Source organism: Delphinus delphis, chromosome 19 (assembly GCF_949987515.2).
Source record: "Delphinus delphis chromosome 19, mDelDel1.2, whole genome shotgun sequence".
NCBI lineage: Eukaryota > Metazoa > Chordata > Mammalia > Artiodactyla > Delphinidae > Delphinus > Delphinus delphis.
Genome location: NC_082701.1, coordinates 19,391,330 through 19,408,863, shown reverse-complemented (window position 1 = coordinate 19,408,863; position 17,534 = coordinate 19,391,330). Strand labels below are relative to the sequence as shown.

At 55.4% G+C, this 17,534-nt stretch overlaps 2 protein-coding genes across 2 annotated transcripts; one reads left to right on the top strand and one right to left on the bottom strand.

Annotated features, from left to right (window-relative positions):
• The first annotated feature begins 405 nt into the window (after positions 1–405).
• On the top strand, positions 406–15,728 carry WNK4 (WNK lysine deficient protein kinase 4). The gene is made up of 18 exons (XM_059997419.1): positions 406–1,017; positions 2,504–2,676; positions 3,491–3,711; positions 4,017–4,174; positions 4,672–4,760; positions 4,834–5,050; positions 6,817–7,081; positions 7,313–7,434; positions 7,658–7,716; positions 7,819–7,936; positions 8,209–8,325; positions 11,726–11,863; positions 12,949–13,003; positions 13,111–13,691; positions 13,781–13,841; positions 14,320–14,728; positions 14,817–15,016; positions 15,383–15,728. The coding sequence occupies exons 1-18, from the start codon at positions 406–408 to the stop codon at positions 15,499–15,501; spliced, it is 3,714 nt and encodes a 1,237-aa protein (XP_059853402.1). The 3' UTR covers positions 15,502–15,728.
• A 574-nt stretch (positions 15,729–16,302) lies between these two features.
• Positions 16,303–17,465, bottom strand: COA3 (cytochrome c oxidase assembly factor 3). Its single transcript, XM_059997470.1, has 2 exons — positions 17,214–17,465; positions 16,303–16,860 (listed from the first exon to the last, which is right to left on the bottom strand). The coding sequence occupies exons 1-2, from the start codon at positions 17,425–17,427 to the stop codon at positions 16,754–16,756; spliced, it is 321 nt and encodes a 106-aa protein (XP_059853453.1). The 5' UTR covers positions 17,428–17,465; the 3' UTR covers positions 16,303–16,753.
• Between the last annotated feature and the right edge of the window lie 69 nt (positions 17,466–17,534).

The following is a 17,534-nucleotide window of genomic DNA, read 5'->3' as shown; positions in this document are numbered from 1 at the left end:
TCACTTTTCATCTTCCTGTCCCAGTACTGTGTTCCCCCAGACAGGTTTGCGCACTCGTAGTGCGGGAGGACACACCGCCGCCTCGCACCCGGCTCCGGCTTCGGAATGAGACTGAGGGCGGGTTCTCCGGGAGGCCAGGGGGAGGAGGGCCAGCGGCCGGGGGCGGGGCGGTGGCCGAGGTGAGGGGCTGCGCCACGGGCTCCACTGCGCTCGTGGTTCCGAGGGGGCGGCTCTGGGGGAGTAGGGCGTGTCGGGGGCGTGTCGGGGCGTGGCTGCGGGGCAGGCGACCCTGGGCTGGGGCCCCAGTAGCTCAGGCGGAGCGCTGCGCACCCAGCCAGTACTTCTGTCAAGCCGCCGCCTCCGCAGCCGCCCGGCTTACCGCCCTGCGGCGCCCGGCCCTTCCTCATGCTGGCACCGCCGGCCCCAGAGACCGAGGTCCCTATGTCCCAGGCGGAGGCCGACCTGGCCCTGCGGCCCCCGCCGCCTCTGGCCGCGGCGGGGCCCCCCCGCCTCGGGCCCCCTCGCCGGGCGCGCCGCTTCTCCGGGAAGGCTGAGACCCGGCCGCGCTCCTCCCGTCTCAGCCGCCGCAGCTCAGTCGACTTGGGGCTGCTGAGCTCTTGGTCCCAGCCAGCCTCACCCGTTCCGGAGCCCCCTGCTCCTCCGGACTCCGCTGGTTCCGGCCCCACAATGAGCCCACAGCCTAGCTCTGAAGAGCCCACTGAGGACACGTGGACCGCGGGCGCCCCGGTGAAGGCCGCAGACTCCGAGCGTCCGGAACTCGCGGGCTCCGCAGGAGGGTCGGGGCCCCGGGAACCGCCGAGGATCACCGAGGCGGCGGCCCGGGAGCGGCGGCGGGAGCAGGAGGAAAAGGAGGACACGGAGACTCAGGCTGTGGCAACGTCCCCGGACGGCCGATACCTCAAGTTTGACATCGAGATTGGACGTGGCTCGTTCAAGACGGTGTATCGAGGGCTGGACACCGACACCACGGTGGAGGTGGCCTGGTGTGAGCTGCAGGTGCGGCTGGGAGCCCCCTCGGTGACGCCACGGGATGGGAGGACCCTTTGGAGGTCTTGGGATGGGAGACCCAGGGGACAGCAGCAAGAGGGATGTATTTTTCCAGTCAAATATCCAGACACTCTTGTTCCCCTTGTTCTGATGATCCATGGACCTGGCTGATTCCGGGCTGCAGAAGGAGAAACTGAGGCAGGTGGTGTATGGTGGCTCCCCTATGGATTTAGACATTCTCACTTTACGGGCTCTGTACTCAACCCTGAGAGGTGGGAAATAGGATGGGAAATCGGGTAGGGAGCCAGTTCAGACCTGAGAGGTGGTTGGCCTCACCACTTTCCTGCAGTGGTTACCTACTATCTCTTCCCTTCCTCTCCCTTCCCCCTAAGTCCTGAGACCCTCAGTGTGACCCTGGTCCCCCTGCTCCCTCACCCTGGCTCTTTGCAGATTAGGAGGCTGGAATGATGGAGGCCAGCAGCTGAGGCAGGGTCCTCTCCACTTCCAGATGATTTAGGGCTATTGTGGCAGGATGGGGCCCTCCCACGCCCCTTCTGAAGCAGTCAGACTTCTGGACTTCTCCACAGCTGGGGGAGGGGAGACAGGGAGCTCCAGCCCTGGCCTGAGTCCAGTCCTGCCCCTCATCCCGCTGCCTACCTGAGCTCTCCTTTCTCAGATCTAAAGGTGCTGAACCCCATAGACTTTAGGGGTATGCTGGTTTGAAGGACCTTCTTCCCATAGGGGAAGAACCCAGTTAAGTCTGAGCTAGCAGCTTTGGATTCAGACTGGGGGGACAGGGCCTGGGGGAAGGGTCCTCCCCTCCAGCCCTGGCACTGGGCTTGCCCCTTGCGCCTGCCAGTGCCGCGCCCCAGGCTCTAAGCCAGGCAAGGCAAGGCGGCCAAACTGGGGTGGGGGGGGTGGTGGAGGAGGGAGATGGGGGAGGCGAGACAGCCATGGGGCAGGGGGCAGTCTCCTGGCACCTGGTCCTGGATCCTTTGTCTCTTACTCTGTACCTCCCTCTGCAGCCCTCCTGCCTCCTGCCTGGATCTAGCAGTTCCCAGTTTCTGAGGCCAATCCCCTTGCCGGCCCCAATTCTCTGCCTGCCGTCCGCCTGCTGCCCGCCTGCTGCCTGCCCGCTGCCAGCCCGCTGCCAGCCCCTGGGCGTCCCCTCCCACCCTACGGCCGGCCTGGGCGGCTACAAAGGCGCTATTGACTTCAGGGCTCCTGGACAGGGCTGCATAAAAGCGCTTGTGTCCAGGCGGGGGTCCAAGGGGCGGCCCCAGGCCCATGGTGGGTGTGTCCTTGGAGCAGCCCAGGGGGGCACACTGGGAATTAGGGATCTACAGTCAGTGGACAAATGATCCCACCCACCCAGCCCCATCCGTTGGCTCCTACCCTCACTTCTCCCTCAGCCCTGCTCCATGTGCTCCCATCCCCCCTCTCCGTGGGGGTCCTGGGCCTGATGTGACTGTGACCCCCACCCCCTACCCCACAGACTCGGAAACTGTCTCGAGTGGAGCGGCAGCGATTCTCGGAGGAGGTGGAGATGCTCAAGGGGCTGCAGCACCCCAACATCGTCCGCTTCTACGACTCGTGGAAGTCGGTGCTGAGGGGCCAGGTTTGCATCGTGCTGGTCACCGAACTCATGACCTCGGGCACGCTCAAGACGTGAGCTCTGCGCCTGGTGGCGGGAGTTGGTGGGAGGACTGGTGGTGGGAGGTCTCCACTGCTTCTGGAGGAGCCCAGCCTCCTTAAACGCTACACGCAGGTCCCAAACCAGGCTCACTATCTCTCATCCTCCTCTCTTGAGCGTCTGGAGGCCTCAGCTGCCCCCTAAGGAGTCTTCCCCCACGCTGCCTCTCTCCTCTGCAAGCTATCCTATCTTCCTGCAGCCTGCAGAGATCTGGCACTGTCACTTCTCTCCTTAAAACCCTTTCGGGTTTTCCCACTGCCCTCAGGATAAAGTCCACACTCTCTAAGGACTGCTCACAAAGTCCTTATAGGATCCAGCCTGCGTTCCAGAGAAACCAAATTCCCAGCAGCTCCTCGCACCCTGGCCCATGCTGTCTCCGTGCCTTTGAGCACGGGGTGTCTCTTCTACCTGGAAAGTCTTCATCCCTTCCCATTTTCACCCTTGAACGCCTATTTATCCTTCAAGACTCAACATAAAAGTTATTTCCTCTCTGGAGCCCTCCCCCACGCCCGGGGCAGTTAGTTATCCCTTCTGGCACTTCCACAGCACCTTGGGGTCGGCCCTGTCTGTGCATTTACCGCCCGACCCCCGTTTTGTAACCTCCTGTCTACCTACCACACTCCCGACTGCGTTTCTGCTTGAGGACTGGCGCGGATCTAGGCTAGGAGAGGCTGGCAAAAGATGCGAAGGCGGGGGAGTGGGTGGGGCTACGGGGAACTTCCCAGTGGTGGTCTCCCTCCCCAGCCTATACGTCCCCCACCAAGACCGTGGCTATGCGCCCTCCCCCAGATACCTGAGGCGGTTCCGCGAGATGAAGCCGCGAGTCCTTCAGCGCTGGAGCCGCCAAATCCTTCGGGGGCTCCATTTCCTACACTCCCGGGTACCCCCCATCCTGCACCGGGATCTCAAGTGTGACAACGTCTTTATCACGGGCCCTACAGGCTCCGTTAAGATTGGGGACCTGGGCCTGGCCACGCTCAAACGCGCCTCCTTCGCCAAGAGCGTCATCGGTGCGTCCCTCCCGGGGGTCCTTGCCATTCTTGCCCTCCCCCATGTCAGGAGAGAGCCTGGGGACCCCCTCCCCCTAGCAGTGTCTTTCGGGATCCACGGAGGTAGAAGACCACAGGGAAGATGGGGAGACCTATGGCATTCCCTCTTCCCCACACCCCTCCCCCAATCCCCCACCCTCACACACACAGGACGGGGAGGGTCGGTCACTTGCACTCCAGAGCTGCCTAGCCTCTTGTACGCTCGAGGGGAGGGACGAAGCCATAAAGGAGGCACTGCAGCCTGACACCTGCTGTGGATCCTACAGGGACCCCGGAGTTCATGGCCCCGGAGATGTACGAGGAAAAATACGATGAGGCCGTGGACGTGTACGCGTTTGGCATGTGCATGCTGGAGATGGCTACCTCGGAGTACCCTTACTCTGAGTGCCAGAATGCCGCGCAAATCTACCGCAAGGTCACTTCGGTGAGAGGGGGCAGGGAGGAGAGGGAATTACAGGTCCCCTTTACACTTTTCCTGCTCCAGCCACCCCGCGGTCAGTGCCCTTTCCCTTAATGAAAACAGGCTGGACATAAAGACGCCCTGGTGAACACTGAAGGATATTGGATGCACCCAAAGCCCCTCCAATACAAGCTATTTAGAATAATGTCGTGTGTAGCGCTCCCTAGAGCTTACAAACGATTTCACATCCAATCGATGTGAAATCCTTCCTGCTGCCCCGCGGGGTGAGCAGGGCAAATGTTCTGCCCTGCGTTTTACAAATGAGGACACTGGCTCAGCGAGAGACTTGTTCAAGGTCACACTGTCGATACGTGGGGGGACTGGGATTTGAAATCACATCTTCTAGTAGCAGTCGCGGTGCTTTTGCGTCTGCACGCCCTGCTGCCTCGGACAGGGGCGGGTGTGTCAAAAAGAGAGCTGGGCGCAGAGGGCGAGAGGCCTCATGCAACCCTATTCCTCAGGGCACAAAGCCGAACAGCTTCTACAAGGTGAAGATGCCCGAGGTGAAGGAGATTATTGAAGGCTGCATCCGCACGGATAAGAACGAGAGGTGGGTGGAAGGGGCAGGATGGGGGTGGGGGCGGGCGGCGGTGGGGCTCGGCTCACGGTGGCGCCGCCCTCAGGTTCACCATCCAGGACCTTCTGGCTCACGCCTTCTTCCGCGAGGAGCGCGGCGTCCACGTGGAGCTGGCGGAGGAGGACGACGGAGAGAAGCCAGACCTCAAGCTCTGGCTGCGCATGGAGGACGCGCGGAGAGGGGGGCGCCGCCGGGACAACCAGGCCATTGAGTTCTTGTTCCAGCTGGGTCGGGACGCAGCAGAGGAGGTGGCGCAGGAGATGGTGAGCGGAGGACAGACTGCCTGCCCTGCGGCTGGGCATGTGAGGGGCGTTTGGACGTCGACTGGAGGGGCCCAGTGCCTCGCTGGAGGGGTGCCTGGGTGGTGGGAGGGGGGGCTCAAGCCAGCCCTCTCGGCATCTCCCGCAAGGGTCACCCTGCAGCTCCGGCCTTAACGCACCCCACTCGCATGCACACCTAGTGTTCTCCACAAGTTGGAGATTTCCTTTTCCAGCCTTGGGTCCTTCCACCTCCCTGTTTTACTTCCTACTGATCCGGGTTTCCTGAAATGCCCTTCTCTCCAGCTTATCTTTTTTTCCCTTTTTCATCCCCCATCCCCCCCATGTCTTTTTCTCGATCTTCCTTCATGCCCAGAACCATCCATTTCAGAAAGCCTGTCCTGTCTAGAGTCAAAATTAATGCTTTTTTCCCACTTCAGCAGGTCCTCCATTACTGGAGGGGCCCCCATTGGTCTTGTTTTATACCAGGATACATTCCTGTCTTTCTCTTACACTAGACTATAAAGTCTTGGGGGCAGGGACTGTGTGTATTGGTTTTTCTATCCCTGAGGGTGCTTAGCACGTGGTGGGAGCTTGCTAATCACCCACATCTGTACACAGCCTAGAGCCCTTTCCCATGCATTTGATGGTTGTTACCAACCCTGCATGGAGTGACATTATCCCGATTTATTGATGAAATAAAAGCTCAGAGAGGTTGAATATCTTGTACAAGGTCCCAAGCAAGTTAAGGGCAGAACTGGCCCAGGTTGTTCAGATTTTAGGTCAGATCACCCTGCCCCACCGCCTTTACATGCCCAGCAAAGCTTGTTATTGAAATGAATAAGGACATGATGAACAGAAGCTGGTGGACCAGGAGAGGCATATGTGGGAGACAGAGATGTGGGGCTGGTCTTGGAAGGCCTGAGGGGGAAAGGGAAAGAGTATGAAATTCTTGATAGAAAAATGCAGTTGAGGGCTTCCCTGGTGGCGCAGTGGTTGAGAGTCCGCCTGCCGATGCAGGGGACACGGGTTCGTGCCCCGGTCCGGGAAGATCCCACATGCTGCAGAGCGGCTGGGCCCGTGAGCCATGGCCGCTGAGCCTGCGCGTCCGGAGCCTGTGCTCCACAGCGGGAGAGGCCACAACAGTGAGAGGCCCGCGTACCACAAAAAAAAAAAAAAAAAAAAAAATGCAGTTGAAAGGGTGGGAAGCATCTCTTGGTGGGTCTGGGTCAGGAACCTGAGAATGTGTTTGAAATATGGCATAGGAGCGGGTCTCCGAAGCATAGCTCAAAGCTGACCTGGGATCGGATCCTGATCCATTACATACAGAGGTTCTTGATCTTGACACTACTGACATCTTTGTTTGGGAGACTGTACTGTGTGCATTGTAGGATATTGAGAAGAATCCCTAACATCTACTCAGTAGATGCCAGTGGTACCTACCCCTAAGTGTGACAACTAACAATGTCTCCAGATATTGCCAAGTGTCTCCCAGCCCCCAAGAGCAATTGACTTACTGTATAACCATGAACTGGTCCCTTAGTTTACTTATTTCTAAAATGGGGCTGATAAGACCTACCTCAGAAGGTTGCTGGAAGGATTTAATGTTGATAATGTGAAGAGCTGCCAGTTAATGGACACAGTGGATAATCAATGAATGTTGGTTCCCTTTCTCCCATGTCCTGGAGGCCTCAAGAAGGTGTCATGATGGGTCCTTGCTGGGGGAGGGGGAATCTCGTCTCAAACTGTGTTCCTCACCCTCCCAACTCCAGGTGGCCCTGGGTTTAGTGTGCGAAGCCGATTACCAGCCGGTGGCCCGTGCAGTGCGTGAACGGGTTGCTGCCATCCAGCGAAAGCGTGAGAAGCTGCGCAAAGCTAAGGAGTTGGCGGCCTTCCCCCCAGCGCCAGGGCCCCTACCAGCAGCTGTCCCCATGACTCCAGCCCCCTCCAGTGTCTTCCCCCCTGAACCCGAGGAGCCAGAGGCAGACCAGCACCAGCCCTTCCTCTTCCGCCATGCCAGCTACTCATCCACCACCTGTAAGTCACCTCTGACCTTGGGACCCAGGTCCCAGAACCCTCGGCCTCTGCCCCCTACCCAGAAGTTCAAGCCAACAGCATTGTCACTTACCCAGCCTTCCACATCTAGCCATAGCTCCTTCTGGGAAAGAACTGTGCCACAGCTCCAGGCCCCTCCTTGCTCAGGCAGCCTCCCTCCTTGGCCACCACTCCCCTTTATTTCCACTTTTTGATCCCCTCCCTCCCCACCAGCGGATTGCGAGACTGATGGCTACCTCAGCTCCTCCGGCTTCCTGGATGCCTCAGACCCTGCCCTTCAGCCCCCTAGGGGCGTGCCATCCTGCCCCGCTGAGTCCCATCTCTGCCTGCCCTCGGTGAGAGGGGGTCACATGGGGGGCTCCCAGCCATTCCAATCCTATGACCTATCTCCCATACTGTAAAACCCAAACCCCTGACATGGCCCCATGTCCTTGGAAATCCACCCCTCTTGTCCTCTTCCTAATTCCCTCTGCCAAGTACCCCAGCACCCTTGACACCATCTCCCTGGAGCCCAACAGTTATCCTCCCCCGACCTCATGAACCCATATCCTATTTCAGGCTTTTGCCCTATCCATTCCACGTTCTGGCCCTGGCAATGACTTTTCCCCTGGAGACAGGTAAGTTCTGGTCTGAGTTGGGGTGTTAGGGTGAAATATATGGAGCTCTGGGCTCCCAGTGTCCACTCTGACACTCCTGTCTTCTCTTCCTTTTTTTTCCAGCTATGCCTCAGATGCAGCATCAGGCCTTAGTGACATGGGAGAAGGGATGGAACAGATGAGGAGACCCCCAGGGAAAAACCTCCGGCGCAGACCCCGATCCCGTCTTCGGGTCACAAGTGTAAGGAAGGGGCACAGGTGTTGGGGAATAAGCTACAGGGCCTGGAGGGAACTGTCCGAGGGATGGGGGAGGTTAGCCAGGAAGGGGGAGAAGCCGTGTGCTACTGGTACCCAAGAGTCAGCCAGACATGTTTTTAATACAAGACTACGCTGGCAGAATCTGCCTCTCTCCAGTTCCAGTCTGGCCACCGTCATTTGGTTGGAGTGGGGCGGGCACACGTGATGAAGACAGAGAGCTTGACCTCCTCCCTCTGCTGACTTTTGACTCTGAAGGTCTCAGACCAGAATGACAGAGTGGTTGAGTGCCAGCTACAGACGCACAACAGCAAGATGGTGACCTTCCGATTTGATCTGGACGGGGACAGCCCGGAAGAGATTGCAGCTGCCATGGTGAGGGGGAGAGAGATGAAGACAGAGTCTTTGGATCTGGGACAAGAGTCTCCTTCCTGATGTCCCCTGTTGCTGAACTCCCCACCCCCACCCCATCCAACAGCAAAAGGGTTTTAAAGCTCGTTGGCCCTCAGCACAGTGACACTGAAGATATCTCTGCCCTTGTTTTGGGGGAGGTTTCTGTTTATCCAGTGAGGTTTGGATCCTCAGCTGGAGCAATTTGAGAGTAACATAGGGTATACATAAGTGCAGTGAAGTGCGTGCTAGACACGTGATACTGTGGCTGTAAGTAAAGGATGGGTTGGGGGCAGCAGGGGAAGAGGAAGGACTTATGTGAGGTCTTGACAGATGGGTCAGAATGGCAGTGAAGAGTGGAAAGGGCATGTCCAGTGGAGGTATGGCAAAGGAAAGGCATGGATATACGGAGTGCCTTGAAATATGGGGCTAGGAGGGCTTCATGAGGAGACTTTGTCATTGGAAGAGTTCCTGTAGGAAGCAACAAGGTCCTACTGTATAGCACAGAGAACTATATTCAATGTCCTGTAATAAACCATAATGGAAAAGAATATGAAAAAAAAAGAATGTGTATATATGTATAACTGAATCACTTTGCTGTACAGCAAAAATTAACACAACATTGTAAACCAACTATACTTCAATTTTTAAAAAATCCAAAAAGAAAAGGGTTCCTGTAGGAGAGTTGTGGAAGTGAGGTTGAGTCCAGATCACAGACAGTCTTAAGAGTTAGAGTGTAACATGGTGAGAGTAGGTTTTAAGAAGACTGTTCTGCTGTGGGATGTGGGAGAGGGTTGGGGGTAGGGAATCCAGTTGGCAGGTGGATACAAGAAGCCGGATGTGGTCCAAGGAGAGAATGGATTATGGGGGAGGAGGAAGAAAAGGGGTGAATCTGAGGGTATTTTGGGAAAATAAATTACTCTGTAATCCAGTAATCTATTGACATGGTACAGTGTACATAGTAGATGGTCAATAAATATTTGCTGAGTTGATATGAGAGGGAGTTAGGGAGAGGGGATATCAAGGGCGAGTTGTAGCTTAGAGGAACTAATGGCAATAGGCCATCAAAGGAGAGAGGAAGTTAGAAAATGAAAGTGGCTTGTTTTTTTTTTTAGGGATCATCATGAGCTTGAATGACAGAGACAGGCAAGATAAGATCCTCTATAGGAGAGAATACGGGGCTGGAGAGAGCGGTGGATCTGGGGCTCTCAGCAGAGTTGAGTGTGAGACAAGGAGGGCCTGCAAAGCCTGAGGCGTAGAGGTTTGTCTTAGTGGATACCTCCAGTTGTGGAATGGGGGGGTGGGGATAGGTCATCGAAGGACAGAGATGGAGCCTGAGAGGTAGGAGGAGCTCCAGGAGATGTTACTAAAAACTGAGTAAGGAGATTGTTTCAAGGAGGCATAGGGTGAAGCCTGAGGCAAGACCACACTGGCTTTTGTCAGGAGGAGGTCTTTGTGGGAGACCGGTTTCAGTGGAGTGGGGGCAGTGGATGCCAGCCTCTGGGATGAAAGAGGGAAGGGAATGGAAGAAACGTCAGACTTCAGGAACTCTCTCTAAAGCTTCTCCTCCATCATGTCATTCAGCTTGTGTCGGGGACAGAGACAAACTATCACCTGGCGTGCAGGCTTCTCAACTTCTGTCAAGCCACTCAACCCTTCAAGAATCTTTCCTCCAGCCACACTGGTTTCTGAATGGTCCTCTGAAGAGGCTTGGGTGCCTTTCAGCTTCTGGCTCCATCTCCTCGGGGGTCTCGCCCTGGGAGCTTTCTCTACTGGGCTTTCAAGCCCCACTCAGATCCCACACAGCCAAAGGGACCCTGTCCCTGAACCCAGGGTCCATTGCCCTCTTTTCTCTCCTTCCCAGCCCACCCTCCACTCCTCTGCTGCAGAATTCTCCTGAGACTTAGATCTCCTCTTGTTGCTTTTTTGCCCCCCGAATCTGTAGAGGCTACCTGTGGTTACAGAGTAACGTCCAAGCTCTGGAGCACAGCCTTTAAAATTCACAGCGCTCTCAGCTATACTCCAGTCTTCGCTATTTTGTGAATGTGCTGGGCCCTTTTTGAATGTGCTGTGAAGGTGCTGTGCCCTCTCCTGCCTCAGAACAGCATGGAACAGAGGAAAGGGTGGACTTTCACATAAGACCTGAGTTCAAACTTCAGCTCTGTTAGCTACTAATTTGGCAAACTTGGGCAAGTTTCTTAACCTCTCTGAACTTCATCAGTAAAACGCAGGGGATAATACTTATTTTGCAAAGATGTTCTGATGTAATATATAATCTATGAGAAGTGATACAGCATGTACAAGAGGTGAAATGCTGATAAAAGTATGGGAAGTGTCCACACATGGTAGGTCCTCAATAAAGGGTTGCTTTTCTTACTCATCCTTCAAGCCTCAGCTGTGGAGCCATCCCAGCTTCCCCCTATCCCCTGAGGTGGTATGAACTGCTTTCTTCTTAGAATGGATTTTTTAAAATTGTGTTAAAAAACACATAACATAAAATGTACCATCTTAACCGTTTTCAAGTATACAGTTCAGTAGTGTTAAGTATATTCACACTGTTGGGCAACAGATCTCTGGAACCTTTTTATCTTGCAAATCTGAATCTCTGCCCATGAAACAGCAGCTTTCCCTTTCCCCTTCCAGGAATAGCATTTTTATCTCTATGCCAATCAAAAACGCCTTACCTGCCATGGGCTGACTTGCAGTCTATTGAGTTACGTATGCGTGTGTGTCTTCCTCTAGATTTTGGGCTGCTTCAGGACCAGGACCTTGTTTCATACTTCCCTGTTCCCTCAAAGAACCTAGCAAATGCTTGGCACATAGTATATGCTCAGTAAGCATTTGCGGACTTGAATGTTACATTTACCATTTATTGCCTTATTGTTACTTAACTTTGTGGGGCTGTGTGTGTATGTGGATCTGTGGGGGCATACTTTATAAGCCCTATGAGAGGAGGAATTGTGTCCAAAAGCCTGTGAGGCAACAGTGTAAAGAACTCAGACTTTGGCTTTAGACAGGTCTGGGTGCAAATCCCCTGATCTTGGGCAGACTGAACTTCACCTCGTTGAGCATTGGTTAGCATAGCTCTAAAGTGGCGGTGTTAATGTAGACCCCAGAAAGCTGTCGTTGGTGTTAAATGTGATAAGATATGTAAAGATCTGGTATATACATGCATGCTGTGAATGTTACCTGCTTTTCTCTAAGCTGTATTTCTCCTTATGCCACACAGTGCCTGGCACACAATGGATGCTTACTAAATACTCGTTTTAGGTTGGTGGTGAGCACAAGCATGGGGTGAAGGGTTGGTTTTTAAAGACTGGGGCCGGGAGAGAGGGATGAGTGGGATAACCGAGCCCTCCTTCCCCTTCCTACTGACTCTCGCCAGGTGTATAACGAGTTCATTCTGCCCTCGGAGCGAGCTGGATTCCTGAACCGGATTCGGGAGATTATCCAGCGAGTGGAGACCCTGTTGAAGAGAGATACTGGCCCTGTGGAGGCTGCTGAAGACCCCCTGGGCCCCCAGGTCAGACCCCTCTGGGCACCTCCAGGGGGAAGGGACTCTGCTCCAGGTTTCATTACTCTCTGCCCTTACCAGTCCCCTTGGATCTAACTTGTCTTCATCTCTGGGACCCCAAAACAATAGCTCTTCCCCCATTTGAAATCTGATGAAAGCCACAGACTCTTGTTCTAGAAAAATGTGTTCAATGCATACTTTTTTTTTTTTTTTGCGGTACACAGGCCTCTCACTGTTGTGGCCTCTTCCGCTGCAGAGCACAGGCTCCGGACGCGCAGGCTCAGCGGCCATGGCTCACGGGCCTAGCCGCTCCGCGGCATGTGGGATCTTCCCGGACCGGTGCACGAACCCGTGTCCCCTGCATCGGCAGGCGGACTCTCAACCACTGCGCCACCAGGGAAGCCCCAGTGCATCCTTTTAACTCATTATTTTGAAACAATTTCAGACTTACAGAGGGGACTTCCCTGGTGGTCCAGTGGTTAGGACTCCATACCTCCAATGCAGGGGGCGCGGGTTTGATCCCTGGTTGGGGAACTAAGATTCCCACATGCCTTGCGCTGCGGCCAAAAATAAATAAATAAAATTTCAGACTTACAGAGAAGTTGCAAAAATTGAACAAAGAATTCTTAGATACTCTGCCTAGATTTGCCAGTTGTGTTTTGCCACATGAGCTTTACCATTCTCTCTTCCTCTCTCCCCTATCTGTGTGTGTGCATGCATTTTTGGGGGAACCATTTAAGTAAGTTGCAGACATCATGCCCCTTTACCACTACATATTTCTCAAATACAGTTTTTTTAAAATATGTATTTATTTGGCTGCACCAGTCTTAGTTGTGGCACACGGGATCTTCGTTGTAGCATGCAGGATCTTTAGTTGCGGCATGCGGATCCTAGTTGCGGCATGCGGGATCTAGTTCCCTGACCAGGGATCAAACCCGGGCCCCCTTCATTGGGAGCGTGGAATCTTAACCACTGGACCACCAGGGAAGTCCCTCAAATACACTTTTGAACCCCTTGAAACTCATCTGTGGACTCCTAGAGGTTCATGAGTCCTAAGACTCAGCTCTTCCCACTGTGACATTTCTCGCTCTCAGGAGGAGCCAGCACCATTGCCTGCCCTCCCAGGGTACACCCCAGACCCATCCAGTGGTATGTACTACATTCTGTCCCTACTCATCCCAACCCCTGGGGTTGCTCCTGGGAAGGGCATAGGGAATGGAGGATGGGAATCTCAACATCCGCTCCCTGCCCAGCAGAGTTCCAGAGCAGCACCCTAGAGCAGAGGAGCTGGGCAGCCTTCTCCACCTCCCCATCCTCTCCTGGAACCCCCTCGTCTCCTGGAAACCCCTTTTCTCCTGGATCCCCTGCTTTCCCAAGTCCCATCTTCCCCATCACTTCTCCCCCATGTCACCCCAGCTCCTCCTCATTCTCTCCAGTTTCTCCCCAGGTCTCCTCAAATCTCTCTCCACACCCCCCCAGCTCCCCACTTCCATTCTCCCCCAGTGCATCCCGGTTTCCAGTCCCATCTGCTCAGTTTCCACTGAATTCTCTCCTCCCCAGCTGTTCCCAGGTTACTCTTGCTCCTCCCTCCTTTCCGCCCTGTCCCTCTGCTTCTCCCGTCCCCTCCACCACAGCAGCCCCTCTGCTCTCTCTGGCTAGTGCGTTCTCACTGGCTGTGATGACTGTGGCTCAGTCCCTGCTGTCCCCCTGCCCTGGGCTCCTTTCCCAGCCCCCGCCAGCTCCTCCTGGTCCCCTGCCCAGCCTGCCCCCTCCAGCTCCCCTTGCTCCCTGTGGCCAGGAGAGGCCTTCACCTCTGACATCTGAGATGGAGAGTGAGGTGAGTAGGAACCAAGAGGGACGATTGCGGGGTGTGTGTGTGGGGTCCATTCTGGATCATTTCTCTACTCATGGATCCACACTTTTTAGGCCTCTCCAAATCTTGGTTGGCCACTCCTGGGTGAAGCCAGACTGGCTCCCATCTCTGAAGGTGAGGCCTCTGACCACTGACCTTCCCCTGCCCGTTATCCTCACTTTTTTTTTTTAATAAATAAATAAATTTATTTATTTATTTATGGCTGCGTTGGGTCTTCGTTGCTGTGCACAGGCTTTTCTCTAGCTGCGTCGAGCGGGGGCTACTCTAAGTTATGGCGCACGGGCTTATTGCGGTGGCTTCCCTTGTTGCGGAGCACGGGCTCTAGGCGCGCGGGCTTCAGTAGTTGTGGCGCGCAGGCTCGGCAGTTGTGGCTCGTGGGCTCCAGAACGCAGGCTCAGTAGTTGTGGTGCACGGGCTCAGTTGCTCCGTGGCACGTGGGATCTTCCCGGACCAGGACTTGAACCCGTGTCCCCTGCATTGGCAGGCGGCAGATTCTTAACTACTGTGCCACCAGGGAAGTCCCTCAGTCACTTTATATCCTGCCACTGATGTCTCTTCCTTCTTCCATGACTCCTTCCTTGTCTCACTACAGAGGGAAAGCCCCAGCTTGTTGGGCGCTTCCAAGTGACTTCATCCAAGGAACCAGCTGAGCCTCTTCCCCTGCCACCGACATCCCCTAGTCTCTCTGGCTCCCTGAAGCCTCCAACCCCTCAGCTGACCTCGGAGAGCTCAGACACGGAGGATAGTGCTGGAGGCGGGCCAGAGGCCAGGGAGGCTCTGGCTGAAAGTGACCGTGCAGCCGAGGGCCTGGGGGCTGGAGCCGAAGAGGAAGGGGACGATGGGAAGGAACCCCGAGTGGGGGGCAGCCCTCCACCCCTGAGCCATCCCAGCCCAGTGTGGATGAACTACTCCTACAGCAGCCTGTATCTGAGCAGTGAGGAGTCAGAGAGCAGTGGGGAGGATGAGGAATTCTGGGCTGAGCTGCGGAGTCTTCGGCAGAAGTGAGTCTGGGGAGGATGGAGGTCAAGAGGTGGACTTGGGAGAGCAAAGTGTTCGGCTGGCCCTCTCACGCTCCTGATGTGTCTTCAGGCACCTGTCAGAGGTGGAGGCACTACAGACACTACAGAAGCAGGAAATTGAGGACTTGTACAGCAGGCTCGGGAAGCAGCCCCCGCCGGGGATTGTGGCCCCTGCCGCTATGCTGTCTAGCCGCCAGCGCCGCCTCTCCAAGGGCAGCTTCCCCACCTCCCGGCGCAATAGCCTGCAGCGCTCTGAGCCCCTGGGCCCTGGTGAGACAGCAGTTGCCCCACTCCCATCTTTCTGAAGACCTGTCCCTAGTGATCTTTCTTTCAGGCCCTGGGGGTCTGCCCCTTAGTCTGGGGGGGACTAGCCCCCTCTCCCCATGGCCCCTTCCCTCACTCAGTGCTCTCCCTCCCCATCCTGCACCCAGGCATCATGCGAAGGAACTCCCTGAGTGGCAGCAGCACCGGCTCCCAGGAGCAGCGGGCGAGCAAGGGGGTGACATTCGCCAGGGATGTTGGCAGGATGGTGAGGGCGGGCCCAAGGGAGGGAGAGCCCAGGGAATGATAACTGGCTGCAGCTTCACCCTCCTCCCACCCTGGAGGTTTCTTCAGTTCTTTTTCTTTTCCCTCCAGTGAATTCCGAACAGAAGCCATGTGTCTCATCCACACCAGGGCCCACCGTGGAGCTTGCGCTCTCAGAATCTGCTGACCAGCACTACTCTGCAAGGAAGACCTCAACCCTGAGGGAGTAGGAGGCCCCAGGGGCCTGGAGAGTGCCGTTCCATTATAGGGAAGAGCCAAACACGTGGGAACTGTTTGCTGTGTGTAGAAGGCATAAATTCTGCAGCCTACCATCCTCATCCCTGCCACCTCTCCAGCCAAGAGTGAACCACTAAGCAGTCCCACCCGAGCCCAGATGCTTCTACAAGGCACACTCCCAGCTGGGCAGGAGGAGGGGGTGTTCTCACACCAGAATTAGTAGCAGCCAATAAAAATGCTGGAACCTAGAACCTGGTGAATTTGTATGTCGGGCCTTAGGAACTGGGGACAAAGCTTTACAGGGTAAGGCAGGGGAGGATTTACAAGGAATTCCCGTTTCACAACGGGAGGCAGGGGTGGAGCCCAGCCTTATGGCTTCCTGCCAGCAGTTCATGAGGAAACTGCAAGGTCAGTAATCCACCTGACCAAGCTAAGAGTCCACCCAGACCCCACCTTAGGCCTACACAAGCAGACCCCAGTGGAAGTTAAAAGAATGAAAGCTGCTTGTCCCTCATCCTTCATCTCTCTCTCTCTCTCTCTCTCTATGGGAAAAGGCAGTAAAGTTGGAGTAGTGTGTTCCTCAGGGTAGAGGACAGAAGAGTGAGTGACCTTCCTTCCCCCCAAGACCTGGTTCAGTCTCAAACAGCCCAGTGACCCACCACGATCTCTCCCTTAAATCAGGTGGAAAGATCTCATGGAAAAAGCAATTCTAGTTAAACATTTACGGCTCCCTGGGGCCATGCCACAGCTGCAGCTACTGCCTGTGGAGCGTTCCAGCATGAAGTGTCAGCCCCAACACACTCATTGGACTCCGAGAGAGATGACTCAGTTTATTGTTCTCAACCTGACCCCATTTTTCCCACTTTAGGCTCCAACACTGCACAGAGCTGCCACCCTCACCCCCATTAAGAGCCCACCTCTCGTCCTCCACCCTCCCAGCCAGACCCTGAAGGGGATAAACCACAAAGTCAGAAAGCTTGGGAAAAGCCAAGGTCAGACACCTCAAACAAGGAAACAAACTAGGAAAAGGAGTCAGTGGCCACACACAGTGAGTGCAAGGTGGGCATGTTCCCTTGACAATGGCCAAATGCACAAACCCGTGGTTACTTGGGCTCTATCATCGTCCAAAGTTAGTAAGAAGGAAAGCAATGCTGTGAGCAGGCTTCCATTTCTACAGGGTCGTGGGGCATCAGCCATCATGTGAAGGGACTCCAGCAGGTTGGAGATGCAGGATGCCCGTCTGGATCAGTGTCCTGATGCCCTTTCCTGAGCTCGGGCTCGAGCAGCTTTGGCCTCATCTTCTAGCTCATCCAGGAAACGCTCCTGGGACACCGAGTATAAGGTGTAACCATCTGGGGAGGTGGGTTCAGGAAACCACGTGGAAAATGCACATTCCCTTTTCCCAGACTTGCTCAACCACCCTTGTTGATCTCTCATCCTCCCAAATCAGTGATTCGATCTTCTGCCCTCTGCTCTTCTGAGCCCTGACCCTGATTCCGTTATCATTAATAAATTATATTAAAAGAGCACCTTTAAAATGACAAAGTAAGGTACACTTAAACAGCTTGGCTCAGCGTTACAAGTAGCCAAGACTTTCACAGCTCGGGCTCTTTCTGCCACCCCCACATTGCCCTCCTACACGCCTCTGCTGCCTTTCTCCTGCCCCCAAATGCGGTCTTCCTGAGTCTACAGTCCAGACGGATACAAATTGCTAACACCAGGGCCCCAATGCTCAGGCCGGTCACGATGTTCCGGGTCCGCCGCTGTGGCAGCATCTTCTGCCACTGGGCGAGCTGCACCTGCCGCATGAATTGTAGTTGCGCAGGAGTCAGTTTGTCCCGCGTCGGGTCGATGCGCTGAGCCAGGGGGCCCTTTCCGCTCTTATCATCCAGAGGGTCTCCACCTCCCGGCGCCGCCATGTTGCCGCTCCGCCCTCCGCAGTTCCCGGGGCGCGGGACTTGCTGGGAATAGCAGTCCATGGCCGCCGCAGGGAACGCTGGGAGATGTAGTCCGCATTTCCTTCCAC

Bases quoted from the DNA above. Each gene is read 5' to 3' on its own strand.
- WNK4 (XM_059997419.1), top strand. From the start codon at position 406: ATGCTGGCACCGCCGGCCCCAGAGACCGAGGTCCCTATGTCCCAGGCG. The intron at 13,004-13,110 runs GTATGTACTACA...CCTGCCCAGCAG, and splicing joins CACCCCAGACCCATCCAGTG to AGTTCCAGAGCAGCACCCTA. The intron at 13,692-13,780 runs GTGAGTAGGAAC...CACACTTTTTAG, and splicing joins CATCTGAGATGGAGAGTGAG to GCCTCTCCAAATCTTGGTTG.
- COA3 (XM_059997470.1), bottom strand. From the start codon at position 17,427: ATGGCGGCGCCGGGAGGTGGAGACCCTCTGGATGATAAGAGCGGAAAG. The intron at 16,861-17,213 runs GTATCCGTCTGG...CCACCTCCCCAG, and splicing joins GGCCCTGGTGTTAGCAATTT to ATGGTTACACCTTATACTCG.